Consider the following 27894-nt stretch of genomic DNA (forward strand, 5'->3'; position numbering starts at 1 on the left):
TCAGGAGTGTGATGCAGGATTTCTCCATAAGCTTAATGGTTAGGGAAGTCTCCTACTTTTCTACATCTCATCAGTTCCTGTTTAATAACAGAACATTCCAATGAGACTGAACTGAAGCACTGCTCCTCTGCTCGCAGGGAAGTGCCATGCAAGTACTATTTGTCATTGTGTCTCTTTATTTCTACCACACTGAATCCTGAAGTCATTTCAGAAGAGCTGGGCACACTCGGCAAGAGAGCTGGTTGTAATTAAAGTTTACTAGCACTGAGCCCCAGGCAGTGCTTTGTTGGGAGGTGACCTTGTCATCCATGCAGGCCACCAAGCCCAGATTTACACGATGGCACTTCTTTAGCACAAAGCTGATAAAAATCGTATGTTAAAGCAATTGCTACTCTTGAATACAGGCCACCAATTATAACTTCCATATCCACTTCCACACCTAGGTAATCCAGGAACTGAGGAAAGATGTCTCCTTTTTATTTAATTCTGAAAGGGATTGCCTCTGCAGGACTGAGCTGTGGATCAGTTAACCAGTCCCAGTGGGCACTAGTGACACTGGCCTGGAGTTTGGAGAGGCAAACACAGGAGAGGAAAGCACACTGAGTTAGTCTCCCATTCCCACACTGTGTCAAAGATGTGCTGTTGGATCCTGACAGGAGGATTAGTATCAGGAGCACAGGGGCCTTGCACCTGGTCAGGGCAGGAGCTGGAGCCGCAGTGGTTTGGGAGAGCAGGCAGAGCAGTGCATGTGTTCAACCCCTCCTGCTCAGCCACCTGTGGGCCAATAATGCAGCACTGCACTAAGGCCACACCATTTGACTGTCTGCTCATGTGAAATGAGTCATTCATTAGGCACAGGTAAAAGAAATCAGGAAAATTACAATAGTAATAAATAGTTGTGTCCTTCAGAGCAACAGAAAATATTTCACTTTCCTTGAGTGACAACTAAGTCCAACAGAAAAGAGACAGACAGAGAAAATGGGGAAATAAGTTAAGCAGGTATCAAACCAGAGCAAAAGAAGAGAGAAAGGCAATTTTGTGGTTCAGCTGAGGCCCAGCTGTCAAGAAGAAAAATGGATGAGCCCAGCCTAGGAAGCTAATGTCACTATGACCTCAGAAGGAAGACATTGTCTGGGCTTTTCTTATGTAAATATATGGCAGCTATATGTCAAGCTAGTACTACTCAGCAGATACAAATGAGTTATTTCCATGCATTTCCCATACCACTGTAAGAAAACACTTATTTGGTTTGTAACAGTCACACTTTTTTTTTCTTTTTTTCTTTTTCTTTCTTTCTTTTTTTTTTCCTCTATTTCTTTTACAGAGTTTTTCTCCACAGTATGACTCCTATGATGTGAAGGCTGGTGGAGCTGGTATCGGGTACCCACAACAAATTGTAAGATGATAAAACTTTTTTTTCTGTCCTTTCTTCTTTTTTAAAGAACAAATTTTCTGCTTGTAGATTATACCTTGGATGTGTATGTATCCTGATTTTAATCTAACAATATAAGTTTTTATTTAATTATTGCCTGCAAGTTGAATGTGATGTAAGGCACCAGTTTGTTCAGCAATACTATTCTAGGAAAGTAACTATACTTCATGTGGATTTTTTATTTTTCACTTTCTTCAGTTTCTTACCTTCCTTTTCATGTCTCTCTGTGATTCACCTTCTTACACTACCTGAACATTTTTCCCTTTCTGTCTCATGTACATTCCTCATTTATCTGCTCGATATTTTTCCACTTATATTTTCCCTTCTTCCAACAATTTTTACCTCCTCCACAGCCTTTAATCTTCCTTCACCCACCCCGTATCATTTGTTTATATTGAGTTTGATACTCCATACTTACTAACTTTTTCATAATTCAAACTTGCTTGATAACGAGTAAACTTGTTTTAAACTTCATTAATTCCAAAACTCAAAATTTTTTCACTATTTTTTTTTTTTACAATGACCAGTTTTTTGCCCACAGCTACTCAGACTGTGTACTAAGGATGCTGTATCTGTCTGCTAGACCTGGTCCAAGATTTTCAGGATTTAAGTGAGAAAAAATCATGGACCACCTCAAAGAATTATGCTTCATGTGTAATATAAATCTGAATGTTGCACCTCACGATTCTCCTTTTAGGCACTGGGATTTGGAGATATTCAACATGAAGTGTTCTTGACTCAGGCAATCTGCTACATAGAGGGTGTGGTGAATTGCTGTTGCTGGAAATTGGCTGTGCTTCGTTAAGCATAATCATTATTTTCAGCCCAATTCTGCATAACATGGTTTAGGTATCACATGTTGTAGCATATCAAGGCAGTTCCAAGAAAATTAAGGAGGGGAGGAAGTTCCATTGGATCATCTTGTGAAATAATGTTCACTAATCACAACAGCTCTTTTTCCTGAAATATAGTCATTATTTTCTCACCTTTAATCTGTTTATTTCTACCTACTTCATTTGCTAATATGATCATCCATGCTTTTGTCTTCTTCAACCATCCATTTTTGTCCTTGTTTATTCATTTATTCATATTGACTCCTCACAGTTTTCACCCACAGCTGTCATCACATCATCTACATTCTGCTACATGCTGTCTTAATATGGGATGTGCTGAACCAGGCAGATAACTGACACACCTTCAGTCAACAGCTATGGTTAACTCCTGTCTATTTTGGCTTTTTCCCTGAAGTGATTAGTGATTTCTTGTGCTCTGCCTCCTGGATTTGGGTTAAAAAACCCCACCAAACTACTTTATTGAGCACCCTAGAACATCTTCAGGATTGTCTCTAAATTTTCAGGTCATAAGGGATTTTATATTGAATAGCATACGTGACCTCAAAGTAACTGCCAGCAGTTACAGGCAGATGTGGCTGAAATAACTAGAGCCAAATAATATTTATAATTTGCATTACATAGACTAATTTCTTTATTATTTTATAAATGCATCAATTTTCAATTTAAATACTCCTAATGAATAAATATCCAAACTGAAATAATTTGGAATATTAGCGAAACAATAAAATATAGTACCAACAGTGGCCATGTGTGGTTACCATGCCTGGTATTTCCTCAGTCACACATCTCTCCATTGCTGCACTCCCATGGCTTTACACCACTTGTGGACTGATTTTGTGCTTTCCATCACCATTTGTCTTCACTTACTCATGTAACCTCCACATAATGTCTTTGTCTCTTTCCACCAGTGCACATTCTCTAACTGGAGGTTACTCATCTGTTCAAAGTCTGGAGATTCTAGCAGCAAGCACACCCCTATCAGTTTATGTCCTCTGTGTGCAACATGAAAAAAATTATATCTCATTTGTTTATAGCTATATGTCTAATTGATTGCTATTGATGAGTCGATGACTTTAATTCTGGTTGGATCTATTGTTATACCAAATGAGTTCAAGCAATTAACAGGGAGTGATCATTGTTTTCACACATCAGAGGCAACCTCATTTCCCAAACCCTCACAGCTCTGCCTCTTGCTGTACTTCTCATCTTAGAAAATAGCAAATATTAAAATGGCTCACTTTTTTAGACAAAAGACTAACTGTGAACTAATATTATTTATTTTTGTAGTATAGTAGAGTACTGTCCTACATATGCAAATACTGATAATCCTGTATTATGAAAATTTGGTTCATAAAATCATGATACGTGACCTTTTCTGACACAGTATGACAATATCCCATGAAACACATTGCATGCAATATTAACTATGGAATATTCTGCCAGTACTGCAGCACACAGTGATCCTCATATCATCCATCTGTGTGATTCTTTTGTCTGTAGAAAACATGTGAAGAGTTTAATCTAACAAAAGCTTTTTTTTTTTTTTAAAAAGAACCCTATTGTTGCAGTAGACCACTGTGCTAACTTTTAAACGTTTTCTGTCTTGCAGTCTCAAATGCTTTTGTGGTTGTTGCTAAAAGAAGTAGAAACATTGAGGTTTTGTCAGACCTCAATTCTTTCTTATGGCTTAGTACTGTTACAGTTAGAAAAGATTTCACTGGTGAAAATGTTTCCCTTATTGACAACAAGAAAAGTATGGCTTTAATTCAGTGTATCTCCAGGTCATGAGGAATCTCTAGTGTTGGGCTAATTAGGCTCAGTTACACGGCAGAGAAGCTGACACTCATTTACTCTGTCTAATAAATTCATTCCACTTTCTATTCTTCCCCTTCAGGCAGCTGAAAAGCAGAGTTCTGAGCATCCCTCTGGGGTCTAGAGAAGGGCAATAGTGACTCAAAAATAAAAATTTGCAGCTCTGAAAATACCTTGGGAGTATTTTCAAGTAGCCAAGCCTTCAAGGAGCAACCCAGTGAAGCCTTTTCTGAAGGGACAACTAGACAATGTATTTCTTCAGCACTGTGTGAATATACTGCTGCTTCCTTTTTACTGCACCAAGTGCAGGTCACCAAGGATTTTTCTCTGAACTAATTATGTAAAAGTTTATTTCACAGTTATTGATGACTATTGCTACTCTATTATAAAGTTTTATAGCTATATTACATTACTCTAACTACTGTTTTTTAATCTACACTGTAGAGTGGCTTTCCAGGACCCCCTGGCCCCAGTGGCCCCCCTGGCCCACCTGGTCATGCAGGTCCCCCTGTAAGTAACATCAATCTTCTCATAATTGTCTTGTATTCTTTTATATGAGCTCCTCCTTTTCTCTGTCATAAATATTAACTACCTTTTGAACTGACAAATCTGGATATTATGCTGAAGAATTTTCTGCATAAATGTCATCTTGGGCTGTACCATCACCAAGACTCAAGAGCAGAGGTCAATGTACTGTGCTGGCTTAAATCCTTGTGTACCCCTCGAGATCTCTGCAAGTCCATGGGGTGTCAGCTACCATTATATGAAGACATGCCACTGCCTGACATCCTGTTGACATTCCCCAATGTCTATCCATACAAAATTTTAACAGGTGGTAAAGAAAAGTGGGGTACACATTCAGTAAATACACCAAGGGTCTGAGTTTTTCAACATCCATCTCCTTTTAGAGGAGCAGTTTAATTCTGTTTCCATGGAGGTGGGTTCTTCCTGGTTCCAGTGAGATTTCACCTTTGGTCATTTGTTGACTGATCTGACTACAGTTTTCCTTACAATTATGAGATTATCAAATACAACAGCACCATGAAATGGTGCATGTAGCTGTTCACATCTTAACAGAGATTTTTTTTCTGCATTCCAGGGCTCTGCTGGATACCAGGGCTCCCCTGGAGAACCAGGACAACCCGGCCCTCCCGTATGTATCCATTCAGTATCACTGTGTATGTTAAAGGCATGAACTTAAAAGCATGGATCTGTGTCACCACTGCAGTGGATGGAAATTCTGCAGTTTATCCTAGTTGTTTGTTATGGTGCATGTCAAATGTACAAGTATTTATGATGCCCAAGGCATTTTTAGTTTGAAAAATACTTAATATTTGTTATTACTGTAGTTAATATTAATTACTTTTCTACAGGGACCTCCAGGCCCTGTTGGAATGATAGGCCCAGTTGGTCCACCAGGAAAAGATGTAAGTTCACTATTATTCACCCATTTATTAATAAATAGGAAGAAAAAAAGTTCATTAAGTTGCAAGGCAACAGACCACATTGATATTTTTGCATCTGAGAATTTTTAACATCTGACTATTTCTCCATTTGACAACATGGCTTTAAGAAAGTAAATTTGGCTTACATAAGATCTAATTTACACTCCATAAAAGGTTCAATTTTAGCAGGCAATTTGATTTTTTAAAAAAACACAAAACAAAAAACTACCAACATATGAATAAAACATGCTATTTATTTGGTACAAAATAAATCAGAAAGTATAAATAAATTAGTTATAAATAAAATCAGACAGTAGTGGTAGCTTTCTGCTCCCTTTAAATCTTACTGTGGGACTGAAAGCCATTGATATCATTGTCTGTGTCACAGCTGGGAACAGGTGGAGTACCAGGCAAGGTGCAAACATCTACAGCTTGTGTCCATTCTGAGTGTTTCACTAAGGAAAAACAAGTTTTCTGGGATCAACTCTTGCTAAAAGTTGTCTTGAAGTAACTTAGAAATTAACTAGAATCTTATTAAAATCTGAGTTTATAAATTCTGGCAGTTTTCCAGAAGGCAGTGGCAGAGTGAACTGTCCCCCTGAGGGGATTTGCAGGACCACCACTGTCTTTGGTGGAAGTTTAACCTGGTTACTCCAACTCACCTTATTCTACCACAACTGGTGCTTTGCCAGTAACTCAAGCAATAAAAAAATACTAAAAAAATATTTTCTTTCAACAGGGAGAACCAGGAAGACCAGGCAGGAATGGAGATCGTGGAATCCCTGGATTACCGGTATGGAAAATCTCCCAATAACAATGGACTTCTAATAATAGGTTTTGTTTTCCCATATCAAATTAGTCAAGTGAACATGACACACAGTGATCACTGGCTTGTGCCCTTCATACAATAAGTATATGATTTATTGATCTTTCTATATTTATGTGTTTAGGGTCACAAGGGACACCCTGGAATGCCTGGGATGCCTGGGATGAAAGGCCAACGAGTAAGTATTGAGTATATTGATTATAGCTGAGTTTGTTACTCTCCTTGAATCATGGTGTTGTCAGTTGTGATCTTTCAGGCATCATTTCAAAGACTGAATCACAGAATTACAGTTAATTTCTGCACATTGTAATCTGCACTTCCATAACAAAGATTCAAGTTTTTTCTGGTTACCTCAGTTGAAGAGCTCCATCCCAAAAGCTGAAAAGGGTTCCAACAGCTGATAGCACTCATTATTGAAAATATGCCCATTTCGGGGATTAATATTTTGCCAAGAGAAATCAAGTTTTCCAGAATGCAGGAAGAATACAATTCACAGATACGGTTTTACTTTCCCACAGGGTTTTGATGGAAAAGATGGTGCCAAAGGTGACAGTGGTGCTCCTGGTCCAAAGGTAAAAATCTAGAGTGTCTTCTTTCTAGTAGGTAGAGTAATGCCTCCATTATTTGTTGTATAGCATCTTAAACAATTATAAAAATACAATCAGCATGAAAGAAAACCATTTAATATCTCCATGAAAAGAATACGAATCATTCCAAAGGAGTTAGACTTTCTGAACCACATCATGTCCCAATTTTCCAGCCATAATAAACAATGAGATACCAAAATGAAAGGACAAGTCTCAGTCATCTTTCTGGCATAGCTGAGTATTTCTGATTTTTATTTCCTGTTTAATTTTTGATTTGACACTTGTTTAGACTTCTCAGAATTCAGTTCATGCTGAGGACACCCAGCACCACATAGAAAGGGATAACAAATTGGCCTTTTTCCTGTGTCTTTTCCCCTTGAATAAACCAAAAAATGTCCTTGCCAAAGTTCATTTTGTTTTCTCTCTGTAACAGGGTGAAACTGGTCTTCCTGGAGTAAATGGAGCACCGGGCCAGCCGGTAAATATGTACATCCTTAAGTGTTAGCTGAGTTGTTTCTCGTTCTTTTAACTTTAATTACTCCACCACATGCAGTGGACAACAGTGAGTTATAAGAGCAATGTCTCTTTACTCAGCCATCTTATTTTAGAAGCCATTTAACAGATTCATTTTTACACATTTTCCAGGGACCAAGAGGTCCAGCTGGAGAGAGAGGAAGACCTGGGAATCCCGGTGGCCCTGTAAGTAATTGCAGACATTGTTCTTATCCAGAGGCAGCACATATTTGGATTCAAAATGTCGAGAATTCCCTACTTCCTTAAAGCAGTTGTAATGCAAAGGAGTAAAAAAAGTATATAGCATCTGTAAAAATCTCACATGAAAACTTTTCAGTCCCCAATTAAAGATGTAACACTTCTAAACCACAACATGGTCACCATCTTATTTCCTGTTTTTTAAAATGAATAGATTACACATTGAGGAAGAGTTCAGTGTTTCAGCATAAGCTCAGGTTTGGCTAAGAACAGGGAGGAGGAGTGGAAGCAGAGTGGCAGGGGATGGCAGGGAGAAGGAAAAAAATGCAGTCTCAGAAGTAAATTGTGGGAAATTATAAAATTCCCCTTTGATGGGTCATAGGGTATGTCCCTCACTCTAAAGGAATTCTTAGTTCACAGCATTCAATACAATCAACAAAGCAGTTTTACAGCCAGCACATTGTTTGTGCAGACACTGCATGACCTGAGCAGAGAGGCTAGTCTAATATGGCTACAAGACAGGCAACAGGGTTTAAGTCGTCAATATTCATCAGGTTTTTGGAGTAAAATTTAGTCTTTTGTGTGAAATAGAAGTAACCGTTACTTTGAAATATGCATCTATTGCAATCTTACTCATTCACACAGACAGTGCTTTGTAACTGTTATTTCCTTAAGAAATTTAATAGTAATGTATTTTTGCATCTTGCTGTCTCAGTGCAAGTCACGTAAAGTGTTGGATATTCCTTTACATAATATTTAGTTAACTATTACTTTGGAATTTCTCATTTAAGGAAGCCTTGGGTCTTAGTCAACTAAGTGGGAAAGTACAGACACAAAAATATAATCTCTGAGTCATGGCCATGAAAGGATGTGGGCTCTGTGTCCAGGGTAGTGCTCTGTACCCAACACCTCTCTTCTTTCTGCAGGGTGCCCACGGCAAAGACGGATCTCCAGGAGCAGCAGGCCCACCTGTAAGGCAACTTTGACTTTCAGTATTTGTGTTGCTTTAGTCTAATTACTTCTAGCTGATGCTCTGTAGTGTCAGCAAACCCAAAACTGGGGTGCGCTTGTCATCTTGTTCAAGAATGAGCATTTTATTTAATTGTATTTGGTTAATATACTTAAAATACACAGTGCATTAGGAGAGCTTTAACAACGTAAATCAGGAAATACAAAAATCCAAACCCAGATTATTCTCAGATAACATATAGATGGATGGAATTGCTACACTTCATGAAAATCAAACTTTGAATGATCTTATCAAATAAATTATTTAGCTGTCTGGAGTTGGCAAACATTTTTTTTTCTCATCTGCCTAGAAACCTGAGCATGTCCATTTGTGTGTGTAACAGCTGTACTGGCTTTCTTTTCTCCTCCTTATTTTATAATTAGAAAAATTTTTGAAAGTTTTTTATAACTTAATCTCCTTAATGATAGATTTCATGGTTTTAAATTTAAAACACACAGCAGCTGAACATGTAAAAGTCAGGGTAACTAAGATGTAGGTGTGATATTTTAGGACTAGCCAAATTTCATCTTTTACAGCATGATTTATACTTGCTGCTTTCCAGGTGTTTCCTTACTCAGAGAAAAATCTCATAATCAGACTCTCTTTTTTTAACTTAAGATTAATTCCATATGGCTTTTACCTTTTGCATTAATGGTATTTCTTTCACTTTTAAGGGTCCCCCAGGTCCCCCTGGAACTGCAGGATTTCCAGGCTCTCCAGGTTTTAAGGTATTCAACTAAAGACACATAACTACATGGGATTTAGTCCTTGCTCTAGTTACACAACTTATGTCACTCTACATCATTATTTTATGAGCCCTCCTTTTCCTGGCTGCTATTACACTGTTTGCAAGCCTAGAACAGACGTGCTGCCATAAGCAGCACGAGACAAACCCAACCCTCATCATCTTCATGAATGCCCACAACAAAACACCACTAAGTGGCAGAAACCATTAATTTAATGCTGATTGCCTTAGAGATGACTAAAATGGCTTAATTTTCTCCTTTTACTGTTTATTTTCCATAGGGTGAAGCTGGTCCTCCTGGTCCTGCTGGTGTTAGCGGTAGTCCTGGAGAGAGAGGAGAACCTGGTCCTCAGGGTCATGCTGGACCACCTGGGCCTCAGGTACCTCAATAACACCTGGGACCTGAGAGGTGCTGTGTCACCTGCTCTTCACAGAGCCCTAGGAGTCCTTTGTTCTTGTCCTGGGTCAGCAGCATTGGTTACTCAGATATTTCTTTTTCCAGGGCCCTCCTGGAAGAGCTGGAAGCCCTGGCAACAAGGGTGAAATGGTGGGTACTTTTCACATCTCTGCCTTTGCAGCACCATGTTGGTGAGGGTCACTGTTTGGACTGGGTAGAGTCCACCAGTGCCATTCCCTCTTCATCTCTATCTGTTGTTCCCTCTCTGCAGGGACCCTCTGGTATTCCTGGTGCTCCTGGTCTGCCAGGAGGTCGTGGTCTTCCAGGTCCTCCAGGTGCAAGTGGAAACCCTGGGGCGAAAGGCAGTCCGGTGAGTTACTAATGGTATTTACACTGGTTGTACAAACAAATATGGTGGAAGTAAGCCTAACACCAGTTAAAAAAACCCATTGATCTTCTCCTATTCACTTGAAATAGTCTAATAAATTGTTTTATAATGAAAATACGCAATTTTTTATAAATATATAGCATATTTTATTTCATACGTATAGGTGTTACTATATATAAAGATTATACATAAATATGGTAATACTACTTAATTGCTTCCCTAAATTATCTACCAATTCAGATACAAAAAAAGATACTGCTTGTGTAATTTGGCTACATCAGACAAAATCTGTTGTTTTGCAATCCGATTTTCACCTGCTTTAATTCCCAGGAGCTGAGTCCACAGTCCACTAAACCCCATGAATTGTTCCTGGTCTTACACTGTCAGGAGTCCCTTTTCTTACAGCCTTACACCACATGTAGCTCTTTGTCAGAGAAAATATTCAGGGACTTTAAACAAAAGACTCAATGGTGTCTGAAAAAGCTCAGGAACAGACATAAAGTTTTACTCAATGGTGTTTAAGATTGTATCACTTCTTTCCTTCACTGGATTTTTAAGGAGTCCCATGACTTCCACTTAAAGGCTCAGCCAGCACATGCTGATTGCCTTGCAGAATGTTAAATTAAAAAAAGGAGTCAATAATTTGAAATGTCATGTCTACTTCCTAGTATTTCAGTATGTCTAGTAGCTCTAGAATGATGCCCAGTTGCAACCCATAACTTTAATGAGATTTTCCACTTTTTAGGGAGACCCTGGTAAGGATGGTGCAAAAGGAGAACCAGGCCCAAAAGGCGAGCGTGTAAGTGATTTCAAAGTGTGTCCAGAGACTTCTTCCAAGGAAGTCTGAATCCTGAATCATTCCCCATACAAAACCTGTTTGGTTTTTTGGAGACTTCTTTGGAGACTCTGGGCTTGGTTTCTGTTGTTGCCAGGGTGAAAACGGCACCCCAGGTGCTCCTGGGCCTCCTGGTGAGGAAGGGAAGAGAGGTGCAAATGGTGAACCCGGGCAGAACGGAGTACCTGGTACCCCTGGAGAAAGGGTGAGTGTGCTACATGGCCTTTTGAGCTACAACAAAGACAGAAAATTCTGGAGGAATTGGGCTCCATAGATCTTCTCAGCAAATTCCAGATGTGAAGCTGGGTTACAAAACTGGGGACAATTTTTATCTAGTTTCTCCTCTGAATTGCACCTCTTGGATCTCAGCTGCAAATAAATTAATTTCTCTCAGTTTTTGATAAAGAAGCAGCAGTGATCTTATATAGCTGGAAGTTTTACCAAAAGATTTTTGCTGAGATGCAATCATAAACTGTGAGAACAAGAGGAACAAATAATCAAAATTTCAAAATTACTTCTCAGTTAACAAAAATAATCAATCAAAAGAATTTCTGCTCTGGAAAGTGAAATTCATGTAAATTCTTCTACATTCAAGATACACCTTTATGTCAACATCTCTATTGTTAATACATCTTCAATACCAATAAATAATATTGTCAGGATGTATTCTATGTTGAAGTATTTCAACTGCAAACAAGTTTTTGGCTAGTATATTAAATAATTTTCTAAAAAATTAATAATTCTTACAGAGGAATCCACAAATTGTTTTATTTAACAAAATTAATAGCAACATCATTACAAATTTTAGATTTCCGTTCCCATCAAAAACAAAAGGAAAATGTGCTGATCTATTTGTAAGTCCAAACTTAATAATTGATTGTAATACTTGCTGAAGTTATGAGGAAACTAAAGATGCATAATGAGCCAATTAATCATACTAAACATATAAAGGTGGCTGCAAAATGAAATTTGTAATTCAAATTTCTTTTATAAAGATAATAGTAAATATAAATATTAAAACATTACACAAGAGCTCTTCTCAGTATTAAATTAAAGGAAAATAATTGCTCAATACTGAAAGTGATTTTGGGTTTTTATAGTACTTTAGAAAACTCATAAATAATGATGCAGGGCCAGCTAAAAATAAAGGAGGATAGGCTATAATTTCAACAAGAACACTACAATAAAAGATAAAATAGTCTGCAGTCGTTCTTATTACAGTGAAATGCCATTTTCATCTTTTTGTTTTCCCATTAATTTTCATAATAAGTCTGATGGTAAACAGTTTAGCAGAAAACCCAGTTGTTGTTACCTGTGTCCTACTGCCTGTGATCCATGGTTTGTTCTTTTCCCTGGCAGGGCTCCCCTGGCTTCCGTGGCTTACCCGGTAGCAATGGACTTCCAGGTGAAAAGGTATAAACCTTCCTCCAAAAAAGTCCTCCAAACCTTTGGAGCATCCATGTGAATTTGGATGGGCAATGTCATGATGGTGCTGATTGCTGTGAATCTCCACATCTCTTTCCAGGGCCCTGCAGGTGAGCGTGGCAGCCCAGGGCCCCCCGGCCCCAGCGGACCCGCAGGAGAGCGTGGACAAGACGGAGGCCCAGGCCTTCCTGGAATGAGAGTAAGACTGGACATCTCCAAGAAAATGGGATAAACTCTGTTAGAGATGGCTCACCTGAGCTGATACCATAGAGGAGTCCAACCAGAAATCCTTTCTGTGGGTTCCTTTAGGCAGTAGTAGCATGCATTCATGGTGGGATAAGTGCAGAGTCACGGGGCATTCCCAGGACACTGTCCAAATGGAGTCAGGAGGCTTTATCCCAGGTTCTGCCATGAGAGATGCCTCTAATATGAGTTAACATTGGATGATTTTCTGCATTAGCTCTTTACATTTCAGCAAATTGTAACATTAGGTATTTGGGGGGTTTATTTAAATATGTTTATTATGATATAAATAGACTTAGAGTTTAAATAATCAAATTAAACATTAATTTAAGCATTCCAAGATATATAAGTATTATATTTTTGGGTTTTTTTCTAATTAAAGCAAACAAGCTGTTGGTCAGTTTTTTACAGTACATATCAGTAAGATTTCAGAGATGGCCTGTTGTGCAATACTGACAGAATGTGACAACATCTAAGGGGACATGAAACAACATTCCAGGAGCTGTACTAAGAACTAACAACTCCTAACAACAAATATATTGACATTCAGAAGCCCAACTGCAGGCCTCTCAGAGCTAAACAAGATTTTATTGGCAATGAAAATGAACTATTTAAAATACAACAAAAATAATATTTAGAAATTTGAACAAGTTAATGAAAAAGTGTTGCACACTGTGTTGCTTTCAGGTAGAGGTGTGTAGTCAGGATTGTTTAATTCCTTTTTTTCCATCTAAATACAGTTTTTTCCACATAATGAAATAATATTGTTGTGCTAGTTGATTAATGTCTGGTGTCTTGTTTATATACAACTCTCAGAAAAAACAATAAACCCCTAATGATGGAATTCGTTTGCTTTCTCCAATTTTCCCTCTTCATGGGATGAGGGAAATGGGAAGACTCTTTAATAAGGAGGATGGTAACAAACAAGGAGTTCTTACATATTTATATTTATGAATTGAAACTTAATAATGTTATCTTAAACTGAAGTATAACACTCTTCTTTTTTTTTTCTTCAATTTGCAGGGCTTGCCCGGAATTCCAGGAAGCCCTGGAAGTGATGGGAAACCTGGTCCTCCCGTATGTACATTGTACAAATATTTTATCCTTGTCCTCCTGCTGACCCTGCCCTACCCTCATCCCACAGTATCCCCATGACAGGTTGTTATCACAGCCTGATTAATTGTGTCCTCTCTCTTTGCTTTAACCACCAGAGCACTTTTTCTGCTGTATCACTGTAACAGCAGACTGCAAGCCCTGTCATTTTGTACTGTGTAAAATTTAGAGTAGATGGGGCACAAGTTGCAATACAAAACACATAATAAGTTTTGAACAGTGTCTCCCCCTCACTCAATATTTAATGAGTCCTGGGAATTGCTTTATTTCACCTCACAGATGCCACATCTCTCTTTCTTTTTTTTTTTTTTTTTTTTTTTTTTTTTTTTTTTTTTTTTTTTTGTATCCCAGGGCAATCAGGGTGAATCTGGACGCTCTGGCCCACCTGGCCCTCCAGGCCCACGTGGCCAGCCAGGTGTGATGGGTTTCCCTGGTCCTAAGGGCAATGAGGTGAGTGGGATTTCTCCTTTTCTGTGCTGATGCTTGATGAGCCAAACGTTAAATTAAATTGCTCCATAGTGGGGCTATCTCATATGGTGGCTGCTTTAGATAATTGTCCACTGACCAGAAACAAGTATTTCAAATGTTGTCTTTCTTTTCTGTAAGGGGGCACCAGGCAAGAATGGAGAAAGAGGCCCTGGTGGACCACCTGGACCACCTGTAAGTGCTGCTAATATTTTGTTTAATGACACAATATTAATAATAGCTTGATGAGTCCTAAAAAAACTATATCACTCTCTAACCAAAGCCTAATCTTGTCTTTGAATAGGGTCTTGCTGGGAAGAATGGTGACGTTGGCCTTCCAGGTCCTCCAGGACCCACTGTAAGTGTGATGGGCTCATCTGAGGCAATGACTGGGGGTCTAGCAGCTACAGATGGACACTGGGAATTTAGCAGAATGAAAACGTTTTTAATGATATAAAGAGATCTCCTTTTATGAAGACAAATGAAAGAGCTCTTCTTTGTCATTATTTTAATCAACAAATATTCAAAACTTTGGTGGGAGAAACTTGAGTCAGGTGTACCTGGTGTAGACTGAAATGAAAAGTCAATTTAGAGCTCTTGGTCTTTTCAAGCAGAAGTGTATTGTTGCTCCCTTTAATGTTTACAGCATTTCAAGCTCCTATTAAGTTAAAATGTGTCTGCTGAATCACATCTAAGAGTTGGAGTGAAAAGAGGAAATATCACAACACCAACATAACATTAGTTTTTGAGCTTGTGCAATGTCATCATCAGGCCACAATAAGGAGGCACAGATTAGAGGTGGTGTGCAGGTGTTGGTATGTTGAAGTGTTCTCAGGCAAGTTCATGGATTTTCTTCCTCATTTGTTTGATTCTAGGGTGCTTCAGGGGAGAGAGGAGAACCAGGAGCAGCAGGACCACCTGGCCTCCAGGTTCTGTGTGTTTATTGTTTTCTGATTCTTTTTAATACTCCAACACAAACACAGACAATAAAATAAATATAATTAAATTAAAAAAATTCAAAAAAAAAACAACCCACAAACAAATAGGTATCAGAACATTAACATTGGAGTGCCAGACATCATCATATTTTGAATATAATAGAATATAACAGATCAACCATTTGACAAAAGTTCAAAAGTTACTGCATCATAGATCATTGTAGACCAGGTGGTTAGCTGAGATTGAGTCACCTAAACACCTAAACCCAAACCCAAATTGGCACCTTCTTTCTGAAGGACTGGAATGAGTAGACCACATATCTTTGAGTCAACACCAAAAATCTGAAGATGGAAAATGCACAATTTATCTGTCTAACATGGATAATACTGTTCCTTCATACAGGGATTGCCTGGTGGACCAGGACCAGCCGGAGAGAACGGAAAGCCTGGAGAACCAGTAAGTAGTAATTCCTTTTTTTTTAAGTAACAAAAAGTTAATGAGAAGTTCTTCTTAAATTATATTTCCAAATTCAGACAGCTCTCAGCTCTCCTCAGAGCAGCAAAGTCTGATTTGGGGAGTAATAAGGGAGAGAAACAGGATGCCAACCACAATCCAGATGTACTAAGTAAAGTTCATGGATAACTTACATTTCTTTTCTCACAACCAGGGGCCAAAAGGTGATATTGGAGGACCTGGATTTCCAGGCCCTAAGGTAAATAATAAAGCATATTTTATAATGATATAAATAAATTAACAACACGTGAGCCTGAAAACAAAGACTAACACATTTTTTTATCACAGGGTGAAAATGGTATCCCAGGAGAACGTGGCGCACAAGGTCCTCCAGGACCTCCTGGAGCAAGAGGTGGACCAGGTCCTGCTGGCACAGAAGGTGCCAAGGTACCCACAGAATTTCTTCCTTTTCTGCTGTTCTGCTACCATTTGGGTTAATTTTTTTTTTTTATCTAATTTTTTTTTTGTTACTCCTTAGGGTCCTCCTGGCCCACCTGGTCCCCCTGGAGGCACAGGACTGCCTGGTTTACAAGGAATGCCAGGAGAAAGAGGAGCTTCTGGAAGCCCTGGACCAAAAGGGGACAGGGTAACAACATACACTTTTGATTTTATGCTAATTTAATGCTCAACTGTCCCACAAGGTGCTGGGTTTGTCCATGTCTGCACTTTTGCCTGACTTCAGAGGTGCAGATTGTGTAGCAATACTGTTGCTTTAGCAATGGGATGTGGGTCCTAGATGTTGAAAAAAATGAGGTTTTCCCCCAGTTTTATACATGCTAGATACTTTTGCTACACTGGAGCTCTTGGGGAATGGCTACATCAAAACTGTTCTAATGAATCTAATTAATGATGAGAATAGTTCATGCCATGGGAAGACAATTTGGCCTGGACTTCATTTTGAATCAATTTAGGGTTGTTTTCATCATATCTGATGCTCAATACTGGGCAAAATATCATATTTCATTAGGAAATCTGACTATTGAGATCTCAGTATTTAGGGTCATCTCATGCTTCCTTTTTGCTCATGGTTTTTTAATGTCTTAAACTTCCTAGGGAGAACCTGGTGGTAAAGGTGCTGATGGCCTTCCTGGTGCAAGAGGGGAGAGAGTGAGTATTTAAACATCCAACAGTTTATCCACCAGCTTTACACAGCCAGCTCTTGGAACATGAGTAACCTCACAGTGAATAATATTATCTAGGACAGCTAAAGTTGTAATCTCATTGTGTTTCATTCCAGCAGCGCAAAACTGGGTTTGTAAACTAAATTAGCCCTAATACTAGTTTTTGTGATTACCACTCCTTGGGTAAATGTAATGCGATTTATTGGAGAAAGACTGTAGTTGACTGGGAGAATGGTTTAGAAGCAAAGAAATCATATGAAAGAGAAAATCTGGCTGACTGATGTTATAATGAATCACAAAAAGACATCAATAGTAACCATTCTCATACAGAATACTCCTACAGGTTGCTAAATATGATACATTTATACGTCTATATAGCAAATACACATAAAATAGACACTTGAAATATATACATCTATCAAATCACAACCTGCAGGCAGTATATACATAAAAGTAATGAGAGATGACAAATATACAAATGTAGCTTGGTTGAGTTGGAGGAAATATAAAAAATTTATTTCAGACCATAAGGTACACATTAAATTTTTAAGAAAGAAATAAGTCAGGGAGCTAGTCAAGAGATGTTGAATATGTGCCAAATAATCAATTATCTATCTGAAAATTAGGACAACAGCTCACTTTCATTGTACACCTTTGAAAGAGACCTATTTATTTCAGGTTGTTTTGGATTAGGTTTGGATGGTGAGGAAAAGAAAGAATCACTCAGTTGGAGGTCTCTCACACTGCAAAATGGTGTGATTTCAGAGCATCACTCCAAAACATGGTGTGCAAATGCATTTTGGCACTGTACGCTTGCTTCATTTAAGTATCTTTGGCAATCTGTTTACACCGAAACATAAACACAATTGATCAAAACAGAGGAGTTAACATTGTCATACTTTGATACAAAATATATAATTTTCTAATTTTCCAATTGTTTAGGGCAATGTAGGTCCCATTGGTCCTCCTGGCCCTGCCGGCCCACCGGGAGATAAGGTAAAGCATCCTCACAAAGGGGGTTTGTCCTGTAAAGAGCCCCAGGGGTGGCTGTCTCAGGGGAAGAAGACAAACATTCCATGACCACCCTTGTTCCTTGCAGGGAGAGACTGGCCCAGCAGGTGCCCCTGGCCCGATGGGGTCCCGTGGAGGTCCTGTAAGTGCCACAACTTTTCTTCCTCTGTAACTTCACCATGGCTCCCCTTCCTGGTGTAGGCATCAGTGCTGCACCAAACCTATCACCAGTTCATGTGGCTTGGGTAGTATATAACCTAAGCACATTCAGCTGCTGTTGACTCTTGGGATTTATAAGTACTAATGGCTTCAGAAAATCAGGACTTTTAACACTGCAAAGGGGTCAGAGGGCTGTGGTGACAGAGCAAGGCAAGAGTGTGAGCAGCAGTCATGTCCGTCTTGATTTAAAGTAAACTTTTAAAAATACTCTTTCTTGCATTTATTTTCATTATTTTTAACACTTTGGGATCTCAGTTGAACACCATGGATTATGCTCAGGGTTTATACAGGTGTAGCTGGGTTAAGTTTACCACATTTTAGATAATTATCAGATAAATCCTGAATAGTTGTCTTTAGCACTTTGGAGCAACAGTTGTTTTGGATCAGATGCTTGGGGTTTTTCCTCCAAAGGCTGGTGAGACAAAGAAACTTTAGCAGCCTTAACAGCAGCATTCTCTAACTTTTAAAGTGAAGTTTATCTTTCTAACACCTTCCATTGCTGACATGTGGTTTTCCACAGGGTGAACGAGGAGAACAAGGTCTTCCTGGGCCTGCTGGCTTCCCTGGAGCCCCAGTAAGTGTCTACATCAGTCTTTCTGTACTTAGGCACACAAAGGGTAACATGGTTTGGCCTTCCCCTCCTGCCCTGGGAGGGCAGTAGAGTTCAACTCCATTCATACTTATTTTAATATTTAAATTCCCTTCAGAACAGTACCTGGGATAGCGTTTCTTGTCACGGTATCATCTGCTTTTTTTGAGTGGTAACATAACAATATAACTTTTTCTACAGGGCCAAAATGGAGAACCTGGTGGGAAAGGAGAAAGAGGCCCCCCTGGTTTAAGAGGAGAGGCTGGACCCCCTGGAGCAGCAGGTCCACAGGGCGGCCCTGGTGCCCCAGTAAGTGTTTGCTGTTCCCTGTTGCTGCAGAGAGGTATCTTCAGCCCTCCCTCAGCCTCAGGGCCCAAGGGCAAGGAGATGGACTGCCTGAAACTTACTGACACCTCCTATAATTTTAATCTTTATCAAATCATTTGCTTTATCTACTTCCTCCCATGTAGGGTCCACCTGGTCCCCAAGGAATAAAAGGAGACCGTGGATCTCCGGGTGGGCCTGTGAGTATCTCTTTAATTTAGTCACTGCTAAATGCCTCTATTCATTACAACAAATGTGATGTAAATTAAAGATAAGAACTTCAATGACTTTACTATTGGCAGTTCAAGAATAATTAAAGCATTCTAGAAGGAGTAATTAAACTTGAAGTCTTTAGTGATCTGGATTACATTGATTTTAATATAAGTAAGTTGCCAAAATAGCTTTTGGCACAATGACCAAAGCTCTACAATGACTTATCTCAACAGTTACTATACTTACTTGCCATCTTTGGAAAAAAAATGACTTTTTGTTCTATTTCAGAACATTTAATTCAGGTTTCAAAAAAACATGACTATAATTTAAACTCTGCAGGTGTGTAAAAATCAATTTGTTCCTGCTTTTCCAGTCTTCAGAAAATGACAACTAAAAGTATTAATCTCCTCTAGGGTGCTGCTGGTTTCCCTGGTGCTCGTGGTCTGCCTGGTCCCCCTGGTAACAATGTAAGTTGGTTTATCCTTTTCTTTTAGTCTTACTTTGTGGATACATTTAGACATATAATAATATATTAAAATATATTATGCAAAAAAATTGATGGTTGTACTTCAGGAAAAAAATCTGCAAAAATGAGTTTACCCTCCTTATGGTATGAAATAGAAAGTAGGATTTTATTAAGGTTCCATTAAAGCCAATGCAATTGTTTCCATTCATTGGCTCAGCTCAGATTGTAAGGCAAGACATTTCATTCTGCACATGTCCAAGACACCATATTTAAGGCATTTGGCAGGGGGGATTCAAGAAAGCAGAGGGGTCTGCTCCTATTTCCAATTTCTGTGGTAGAGCAGTGAGTAAGGAATGTGTACCCTGTGTTGGATGCATTGCAGGCACTGGGCACCCAAAATGTACAGGTGTATGTCCAGACAGCAGGGATAAAAAATACCAGTTGTGAAAGTGTTACATGAAAGGATTCTCTTACACCACCAGATCAGATTTGGGTGCACGGGGCTGGACCCTAAATCTGCCTTCAGGCAATGACTCAGGTCTGGCTAGCTTTCACGAGACCAATGCCAGTACATGTGTGCAGCTCACACTCTCCTTCTTAAAACCCTTTTTAGGGCAGCCCAGGTCCCCCTGGTAATGCAGGGCCTGCAGGCAAGGATGGGCCCCCCGGACCCCCCGGGAGCTCCGGTGCTCCTGGAGGTCCAGGACCTGCTGGAATCAGAGGTGAGCCTGGCGCACCTGGAGAAAAAGGGCCCCCAGGAGCACGAGGAGAAAGGGTAAGTGTCCCTTCAGCCAGGGACTATTCCAGAACAAGCAGCCACCTCTGGGATGTTAAAGATGCTCCCACTGACCCAAGTAACCTTTTCTCAAACAGGGGGCACCAGGCGAGCCCGGCCCTCAAGGCATCGTCGGCGGCCGGGGGAACACGGGTCTGCCCGGGCTGCGTGGCCCCAGTGGCCCACCCGGGATGGCAGGGGCCAAGGTGAGAGCCCTTCACTGCAGCTGCAGCCCTCACCCAGCTGCTAAAAACAGCCTAGAGATGCAAAACTGCTAAAAATAGCTGAGAGACACAAAAAATAATGAATGTATTGGGGGTGTTGGGGGGGGGGGAGGGTTAATGCTTTTTAGTCCAGAGATGAGAGTATTTACAGTTATTTGTGTTTACATGCATAAGATCAGGCTTTATAATGTCTGGTATCCAGCTGCCCTGGGATGCAGTTGTCTTTCAGATTATATTATATATATTTTATATCTAAGAGTATACTACCCACTTCATACTCTTTGTGAGGGTCATGAGGAGGAGGCTGTAACCTCTCTCAGGTACAAGATCCAAGTCATAGTCTCATCTACCGCTAGTTGTTTATCCCTGCTTGATTCTCAATATGTTTCTTGCTTAAATATCATGACCCAAACAGAAAAGTACCCTCACCTCCCTTCAGAAATGGTGGGTGAGGCTTGGTTTTTATTTCATCACTAATACAGTGACATTTTTTGGTTAACTGCTTTGGCCACTGTTTTTTGGGCACATAAGAAGACACATACCTGCTTCTTATTTCTTAGTTGTCAGTTAACGAGGAGCATTCTTGCATGATTATTAGCAGCAATGAAAAGAAACCAGTTTTGCCCAGTTTTTATCTCTTGTTTTGTGTATTCACAACTACAAAGGCGCAATAGCCCATCACTTCACTAGGTCTTCTTCAAAATCTCTGCATAGTTAATAACACACAAAACGCACTAGATTCTCCTAAGAACACTATCTGCAATGGAATTCTTTCCCTTTTTGTTCAGGGTGAAGATGGCAAGCCAGGCACCAATGGTATCCCGGGAGAACGCGGCGCTCCTGGTCCCCAAGGTCCTATTGGACAGAGAGGCTTGCCTGGAGAGCCTGGCAGAGATGTGAGTGGATGGGATTTCCCTGCTGGCTTGTGAGACTCTGGGAGCAAGAGGCTTTAAGGTTCACAAGGCCTCCCTCGAGAGCCTGATGCCCAGGAGCCTGGGCAGATCCTGCCCGCCTGTAAGGGCAGAATCCTCCTGTCCCTGTCATCCCCTTCACTGCCTGGGGACATCATTTGTCTTGCTTGGAACAGGAGACTGCCCTGCCAACAAAATAATGGAGGCCTTACAAGTCTTTTAGGAGCCACTCCACCTCCAACTCTTCCTTCTTGGAAACTCCTTCAATGAGCATTGTTCAAGCTAACTGGGACACAAGCTCTCTACTGGCCATGCAGTTTATGAACCAACTGTGCCACTCTGTTTTGTAGGGTAACCCTGGCTCTGATGGTTTGCCTGGACGTGATGGATCCCCAGGAGGCAAAGTAAGAATTTACCAATATCCTTAAACTGCCCAATAAATAAGATATGTCCCACATGGCAATATATGTACTGTATATGCTATGTAATTTGTTCCTTAAACCTCCTGTGCTCCACTGAATATACTGTTTGTATTGAGTTCTATAAAATGTGATATTTATTACCCCTTACTATCCGCAGGGTGACCGTGGTGAAAGTGGCTCTCCTGGCCCTCCAGGACCCCCTGGCCACCCTGGACCTGCAGGTAATGCTGGTGCTCCTGGAAAAGCTGGTGAAAGAGGATTTCAGGTAAGATCAAAGTAAATAGGTTACTGCTTACTTACATACCCTTCCTATGCAAAGTCCTTTTCAGGCAGGAATAGAGAGGAAGTTTTGAAGAGTCATACATTCGTTACTGGCAGAGTTTCTTGACATCAAGGACCTGTTCTATAAGAATACCCAGGGGAAAGACATCTCAGAGTTTATGTTCTAACAATTATAGAAATTAAGCTCAAAATTCATGTACTCCATAGGATGCCAAAAAGTACATCATCTCACCAGGCCCTGTCCTAATTTCCATCTCATCTGGTGCTTATGCAGCACAAGCAATGTGTTATTTATTTAAACTAAGGGAGTAACTTTGGAAGCCCTCAAGTTATTTCTCAGGAGTGCTGACACCAGCACAGTGAGCACTGAGCACCTTCACTGAGAGAGGGAAGAAGGGCTGTAGTGCCTGTGGACAGATCAGTGCCTCCAGGCAGCTGAGAAAGGCTGACATTGGTACAGAAATGGCCTGGCCAGGATCCTTGCTGACTCTAGTGTGTGTGGCGCTTCCCCTTGTTTCCCAACACCTGCTGGCTGTGAACATAGAGCTTATGTGAAAACAAAGAGGTGGGCTAGGCAGTTCCAAGTGATCCATACCTTCTCATTCTTACCTTGTCACAGGGTCCACCTGGCCCTCCTGGCTCTACTGGTCCTGCTGGTGCTCGTGGTCCTGCTGTAAGTCACATCTAAAATATCTGTGATATCATCCATTCACTATTTCCTGTTATATGGGCAATGCTCTTATCTCCTTCTTATCTTCCTTTTATTGCAAATCTACTCTTACAGGGTCCTCAAGGCCCTCGTGGTGATAAAGGTGAACCTGGTGAACGAGGCAGCAATGGCATAAAGGGTCACAGAGGGTTTCCTGGTACCCCCGGTCTCCCTGGTCCTCCTGTGAGTATTTTGCATTGGACTGGGAATTAAATATGATCTTAGTTCTGGTTTTAGGCCCATGTACCTAATCAACCTAATTAGCTAATTTGATGGGAATCTATGTAAATTTGATTGTCAGATGCTTCAAAATCCAGATTTCCTGAATCAACCTGGCACAAGCATGATTGAAGGACTGGAAGCAGCTGTTAGAAAGTAAAGATGGGTTTACTATAATTCTTTCAATAAAAACTTCTTATATATTTATTTATAACATAATTAGGCTATTCCCGATTTAATTAGGAAAGAGAGAAGTAGGGGTTGAAATGTCTATGTCTGTTAGAAATCTATCCTAGACAGACAACCAAAGCTACTCAGAATCCAAATATCTCTCTTCTGCCATGTATCTTTTATAGAAAGCAATACTGGGGCAAAATGGGCAGGAAATTGTAAACTACTGAATTGTAAATGTGCATTACCATTTGAACATAACTAAGAGAATTGAAGGGCAAGAATAGACAGGTGTGCCATGGATATTTATGACCAGTAAAGGTTTAAGAAGGGATTTATTCTTAAAAAAACCTACAAATTCTCCTCATGATACAAGTGAGAATCAAGAAACCAAAGCTCATCCAATTAACACTCCAAAGATGGCACCAGTACCAACCTATTCAACAAGACAACAGAACTTGGAGCCTAATATATAACATGAGTTAAAAAATTATAAATTCTCATTTGATAATCAATAACTTTTAAACAAATGCCGTAGTTCTTTGCAGTGCACACACAGAGAAAATCTGTAAATGTATTTGAAATCATGAATGTTTGTCAAATTATTTAAATAACATTACTGTAATATTAAAACTGCAGCATTTTGGCTATAGCTACATTTTTTTATGAACATAAGAGTTCATCCAAAGCTCATTGGTGTCAGTTGGCTTTCTTGCATTTTGGATAACACATTTCTATAGGAAAACATATTAGAAAACATTTAATATTTTTTTCAGATTAAAGAACGGACACCATTCTCTCATAGCTGACACAGCCTTTTATAAGGATGTGTTTTGTATAATCTTGAAGATATTTTCAGTGTCTTTATTTAAGGCACATCCAGCTAGTTGCAAGATATTACCAGGAGGTTTAAGACTGACTTTTCCTTTTTCCGTAGGGTCCCCTGGGTCCACAAGGTGCAATTGGAGGTCCAGGAGCTTCAGGTGCAAGGGTAAGTAAAACTCCTTATCAGCCTAACTGCAAGGAAAATTCAGACTGTTTAGTTAAAATATCCGTAGATACACACATAAATTTTAATTGGCCATCTTAACAGACAGCAGCTGAAGAAAGGAAAAACATCTGATAAATCATGTAGAAATATCTGAAATACAAATGCATTTGTATCACAAAGTGCTTCCAAATTATCTGATAAACTATTTTGAGCATGTTGTTTGTGTTCTTTGTTGTTCTAGGGTCCCCCAGGGCCAGCTGGCCCCCCTGGAAAGGATGGCACCAGTGGCTACCCAGGTCCAATCGGTCCTCCCGGCCCCCGTGGTACCAGAGGCGAAAGTGGCCCCGCCGTAAGTAAACTCTGCAAACTCACACGAGCCAATCTTTGGGAATATTCATAAAACACAGGATGCTCAACTCTTGAAATATCTCCATCAGGAACTCTATTTCATGGACAGGATTTGTGGCAGGAGGCATCTGGCTACCAAGGCCAAATCCAAACCCATGCAGCTCATTTGCAGTTTAGTGTAACTGTTGATGCACACACAGGGTGCCGTCTTGGTCTTGGCTTATCATTGACTTTTCTGCATACAACAGGATCTCCTCCTCACTGTGGAGCACAGGCTCCTTCCTTTTGGGTCTGGGAAGCCATGGAATGGGGTTCCTCAACTGCTCTGGAGACCAGAGCTGCAAAAGTGTCACCATCACAGTCACCTCCTAAAGCCAAGAAATGCTCATTCTCTGGATTTCAGTGAAAAGGGTTCCTTCTCAAAGCCCAGACATAAAGACAGTCTAACCTGACAAAATTAGGGGAAAAAATTACAATTTTAAGAAAACAAAGGCCTGGAAAATCTAACAGATGTTTATACATCTGTTTAATTAATAAGTGAACTAAATATTTGTGTAAGAATTCTTATTTTTTTAAGACTAGGGCCCACACAGACTTTTAGTTTTAACCTGTTCACTATTTTTTTAGGGTCCACCAGGGCAGCCTGGTCTTCCTGGTCCTGCTGGTCCTCCTGGTCCATGTTGTGGTGGTGGTGCAGCTGCCCTGGGTGCTGGTGAGAAAGGTCCAGTTTATGGGTATGAATATCGAGATGAGCCCAAGGAAAACGATATCAACCTGAGTGACATCATGTCCTCAATGAAATCAATTAACAACCAGATTGAAAACATCATTAGTCCCGATGGGTCCCGGAAGAACCCAGCTCGTAACTGCCGAGACCTGAAATTCTGCCATCCCGAGCTCAAGAGTGGTATGTTTGGATTTTACTTTCACCAATGGCAGCAGGTCTTGGGGATTGTTTTTTATGGTTTTCTAACTTGAGTATTGAAATGCAAGTATCTTCCATAAAAATTTGGCATTTTTTCAAACAAATGTAATGAAAAAGATGATAAACCTAAAAACTGTTTTAAACATGAATTGACCATGCATTTACACAGAATATATATTTGACTTCAACTACACTCATTGTGTCCTTAGAAGTGAACATATGTTTAAATAATTTTAGGGGGAAAAAAAATTTCAAGTTCTAAATTTACTCCCAATTTCAGTCCCCTTACAGAATTCACATGAACTCAGTATCTTTTTATATCATCTTATTTTCTGTGGCATCCCTTCTGTCAAAATTAATGATTTCCTGATTTGGCTCAGAAATCTGGCATAGAAATAGGGTTTACCATCATGCAGTCAGATTCTTCTCCAAATATATTAAACCCCTCAACATTTTTCCTTACCTCTAGGAGAGTACTGGATTGATCCTAACCAAGGCTGCAAGATGGATGCCATTAAAGTCTACTGCAATATGGAAACTGGTGAGACCTGCCTCAATGCCAACCCCAGGACTGTGCCAAGGAAAAACTGGTGGACCAGTGCAAACAGTGGAAAGAAACACGTTTGGTTTGGAGAGTCTATGAATGGAGGCTTCCAGGTGAGAAATGAGCTTCCGAAATTAAACTGAATGAGACAATTAGTATGTGAAGAAAAGCATGATGTGGACTGACCATACACATGACTGAGCAAACACTCTTGCCTCTGTTTTTACTCTGCAGTTCAGCTATGGAGATCCTGAGCTCCCAGAGGATGTCTCCGAAGTCCAGTTGGCCTTCCTGCGCATCCTCTCCAGCCGTGCCTCCCAGAACATCACCTACCACTGCAAGAACAGCATTGCCTACATGGACCACGACAGCGGGAATGTTAAAAAAGCTCTGAAACTGATGAGCTCTACAGAAAGTGAGATCAAGGCTGAAGGAAACAGCAAATTCACATATGCTGTTCTGGAAGATGGCTGCACGGTGAGTAAACAGGAATTTAGTGCTGTAGTTAATAAATAATTCCCTCTAGAGAACTAGACCCTGAATAGAGGGAGAGAGCTTTGCATGACCTGGGTAAGGAAAGGACACAGCTGCAGCTAGTAGGGGGAACCTAGAATTCTGTACACCAGAAGTCCCATTCCTGTAGAAGTGAGGTAGACTTACCTGCACAGATTTAAACGGATCTCCTTGCTTTAGAGTCAATGTCAGGGAAGTCACAGTCACCAAGTTTTGATCCATCCCCTGTCAACTCTAAAACTACTCATACCAAACCAAGGCCAGCTGTTTGAAGCCATGGGCTATGGTTATGGGAAGGGGCAAACACAGTCATTCTGCAGATCCAGCAAATCTCCCTGACCCTTGTCAGTGCAGCATAAAGTACTGGAGGGAAGCAGGAACACCCCTGAGCGTGCTGGTCAGACAGCACCCACAGCCTTTTCAGTAACAAATGGACAGCACCAACACTGTCCACAAGTTCTCCCTCCTGGGGTCATTTCCACAGAGACAGCAACCCCAGTTTCCAACAGGCTGAGAGGGTTTGTTATCACAGAAAGAGGAAATCTGATAATCATGTCTCTAATTATTTTTTTTCTTTTCTAACTCCACAGAAACACACTGGTGAGTGGGGTAAAACAGTTTTCGAATACAGGACACGCAAGACAATGAGGTTGCCGGTGGTGGATATTGCACCATTAGATATTGGTGGTCCTGATCAGGAATTTGGCGTGGACATTGGCCCAGTCTGCTTCTTATAAATCAAAGATCCTGCTTTCTCTGAAACCCCAGCAAACAGATTCACACTCCAACTGTGCTCCTTTGTTTCAGCCTTGTCAGCTAGTACAGGTGCCCATCTGTATCCCAGTTATTTATTAACAAAATTTCTGGGGGAAATATCAATTTGATATCAAGGGTTATTTTTTTTTTTTTTTTGCTATTACACAAAATACAGTAAAAATGCTTTTTTTTTTTGCTCTATTTTTTTTACCAAATTCCATCTTCAAAACATGTCTCCGTGGTGCTATAATAAAACTTCAACACTTAATAAAACAACACTGTGTTCTATTAGTTGAATGTTAGCCAATTTACAAAGCACTGATTGCTCCCAGTACCAAAGTTTACCCTTCTTTCCAAGATGCAGTCCATAAAGCTAGAACGACCTCCCTGTTTCAACTACCTCAACATGGACAGAAACTGGG

At 40.1% G+C, this 27894-nt stretch overlaps 1 protein-coding gene across 2 annotated transcripts in view; it reads left to right on the forward strand.

Annotated features, from left to right (window-relative positions):
• The window catches only part of COL3A1 (collagen type III alpha 1 chain), a 467081-nt gene that overhangs the window by 20786 nt on the left and 418401 nt on the right, over positions 1–27894 (forward strand). The window contains exons 5-51 of one of the 2 annotated variants that reach the window (XR_014590524.1): positions 1325–1396; positions 4543–4608; positions 5198–5251; positions 5472–5525; positions 6283–6336; positions 6494–6547; positions 6888–6941; positions 7390–7434; positions 7602–7655; positions 8594–8638; positions 9351–9404; positions 9703–9801; positions 9924–9968; positions 10090–10188; positions 10952–11005; positions 11139–11246; positions 12401–12454; positions 12567–12665; positions 13733–13786; positions 14174–14272; positions 14429–14482; positions 14592–14645; positions 15163–15216; positions 15629–15682; positions 15894–15938; positions 16028–16126; positions 16218–16325; positions 16793–16846; positions 17803–17856; positions 17960–18013; positions 18611–18664; positions 18881–18988; positions 19150–19203; positions 19630–19683; positions 20296–20457; positions 20556–20663; positions 21470–21577; positions 21943–21996; positions 22172–22279; positions 22916–22969; positions 23081–23188; positions 24333–24386; positions 24628–24735; positions 25362–25641; positions 26129–26316; positions 26438–26680; positions 27307–27646. Coding sequence is in view for 1 of the 2 variants with exons in the window: in XM_083865145.1 (XP_083721271.1) it covers positions 1325–1396; positions 4543–4608; positions 5198–5251; positions 5472–5525; positions 6283–6336; positions 6494–6547; positions 6888–6941; positions 7390–7434; positions 7602–7655; positions 8594–8638; positions 9351–9404; positions 9703–9801; positions 9924–9968; positions 10090–10188; positions 10952–11005; positions 11139–11246; positions 12401–12454; positions 12567–12665; positions 13733–13786; positions 14174–14272; positions 14429–14482; positions 14592–14645; positions 15163–15216; positions 15629–15682; positions 15894–15938; positions 16028–16126; positions 16218–16325; positions 16793–16846; positions 17803–17856; positions 17960–18013; positions 18611–18664; positions 18881–18988; positions 19150–19203; positions 19630–19683; positions 20296–20457; positions 20556–20663; positions 21470–21577; positions 21943–21996; positions 22172–22279; positions 22916–22969; positions 23081–23188; positions 24333–24386; positions 24628–24735; positions 25362–25641; positions 26129–26316; positions 26438–26680; positions 27307–27453 (3939 nt within the window). In the remaining variant the exon portion in view is untranslated. Of the gene's footprint in view, positions 1–1324; positions 1397–4542; positions 4609–5197; positions 5252–5471; positions 5526–6282; positions 6337–6493; positions 6548–6887; positions 6942–7389; positions 7435–7601; positions 7656–8593; positions 8639–9350; positions 9405–9702; positions 9802–9923; positions 9969–10089; positions 10189–10951; positions 11006–11138; positions 11247–12400; positions 12455–12566; positions 12666–13732; positions 13787–14173; positions 14273–14428; positions 14483–14591; positions 14646–15162; positions 15217–15628; positions 15683–15893; positions 15939–16027; positions 16127–16217; positions 16326–16792; positions 16847–17802; positions 17857–17959; positions 18014–18610; positions 18665–18880; positions 18989–19149; positions 19204–19629; positions 19684–20295; positions 20458–20555; positions 20664–21469; positions 21578–21942; positions 21997–22171; positions 22280–22915; positions 22970–23080; positions 23189–24332; positions 24387–24627; positions 24736–25361; positions 25642–26128; positions 26317–26437; positions 26681–27306; positions 27728–27894 lie in introns of those variants that run through there. The other variant, XM_083865145.1, reaches the window with a different exon arrangement.

The sequence above is a fragment of the Zosterops lateralis genome (genome assembly GCF_965231275.1).
Source record: "Zosterops lateralis genome assembly, chromosome: 7".
NCBI lineage: Eukaryota > Metazoa > Chordata > Aves > Passeriformes > Zosteropidae > Zosterops > Zosterops lateralis.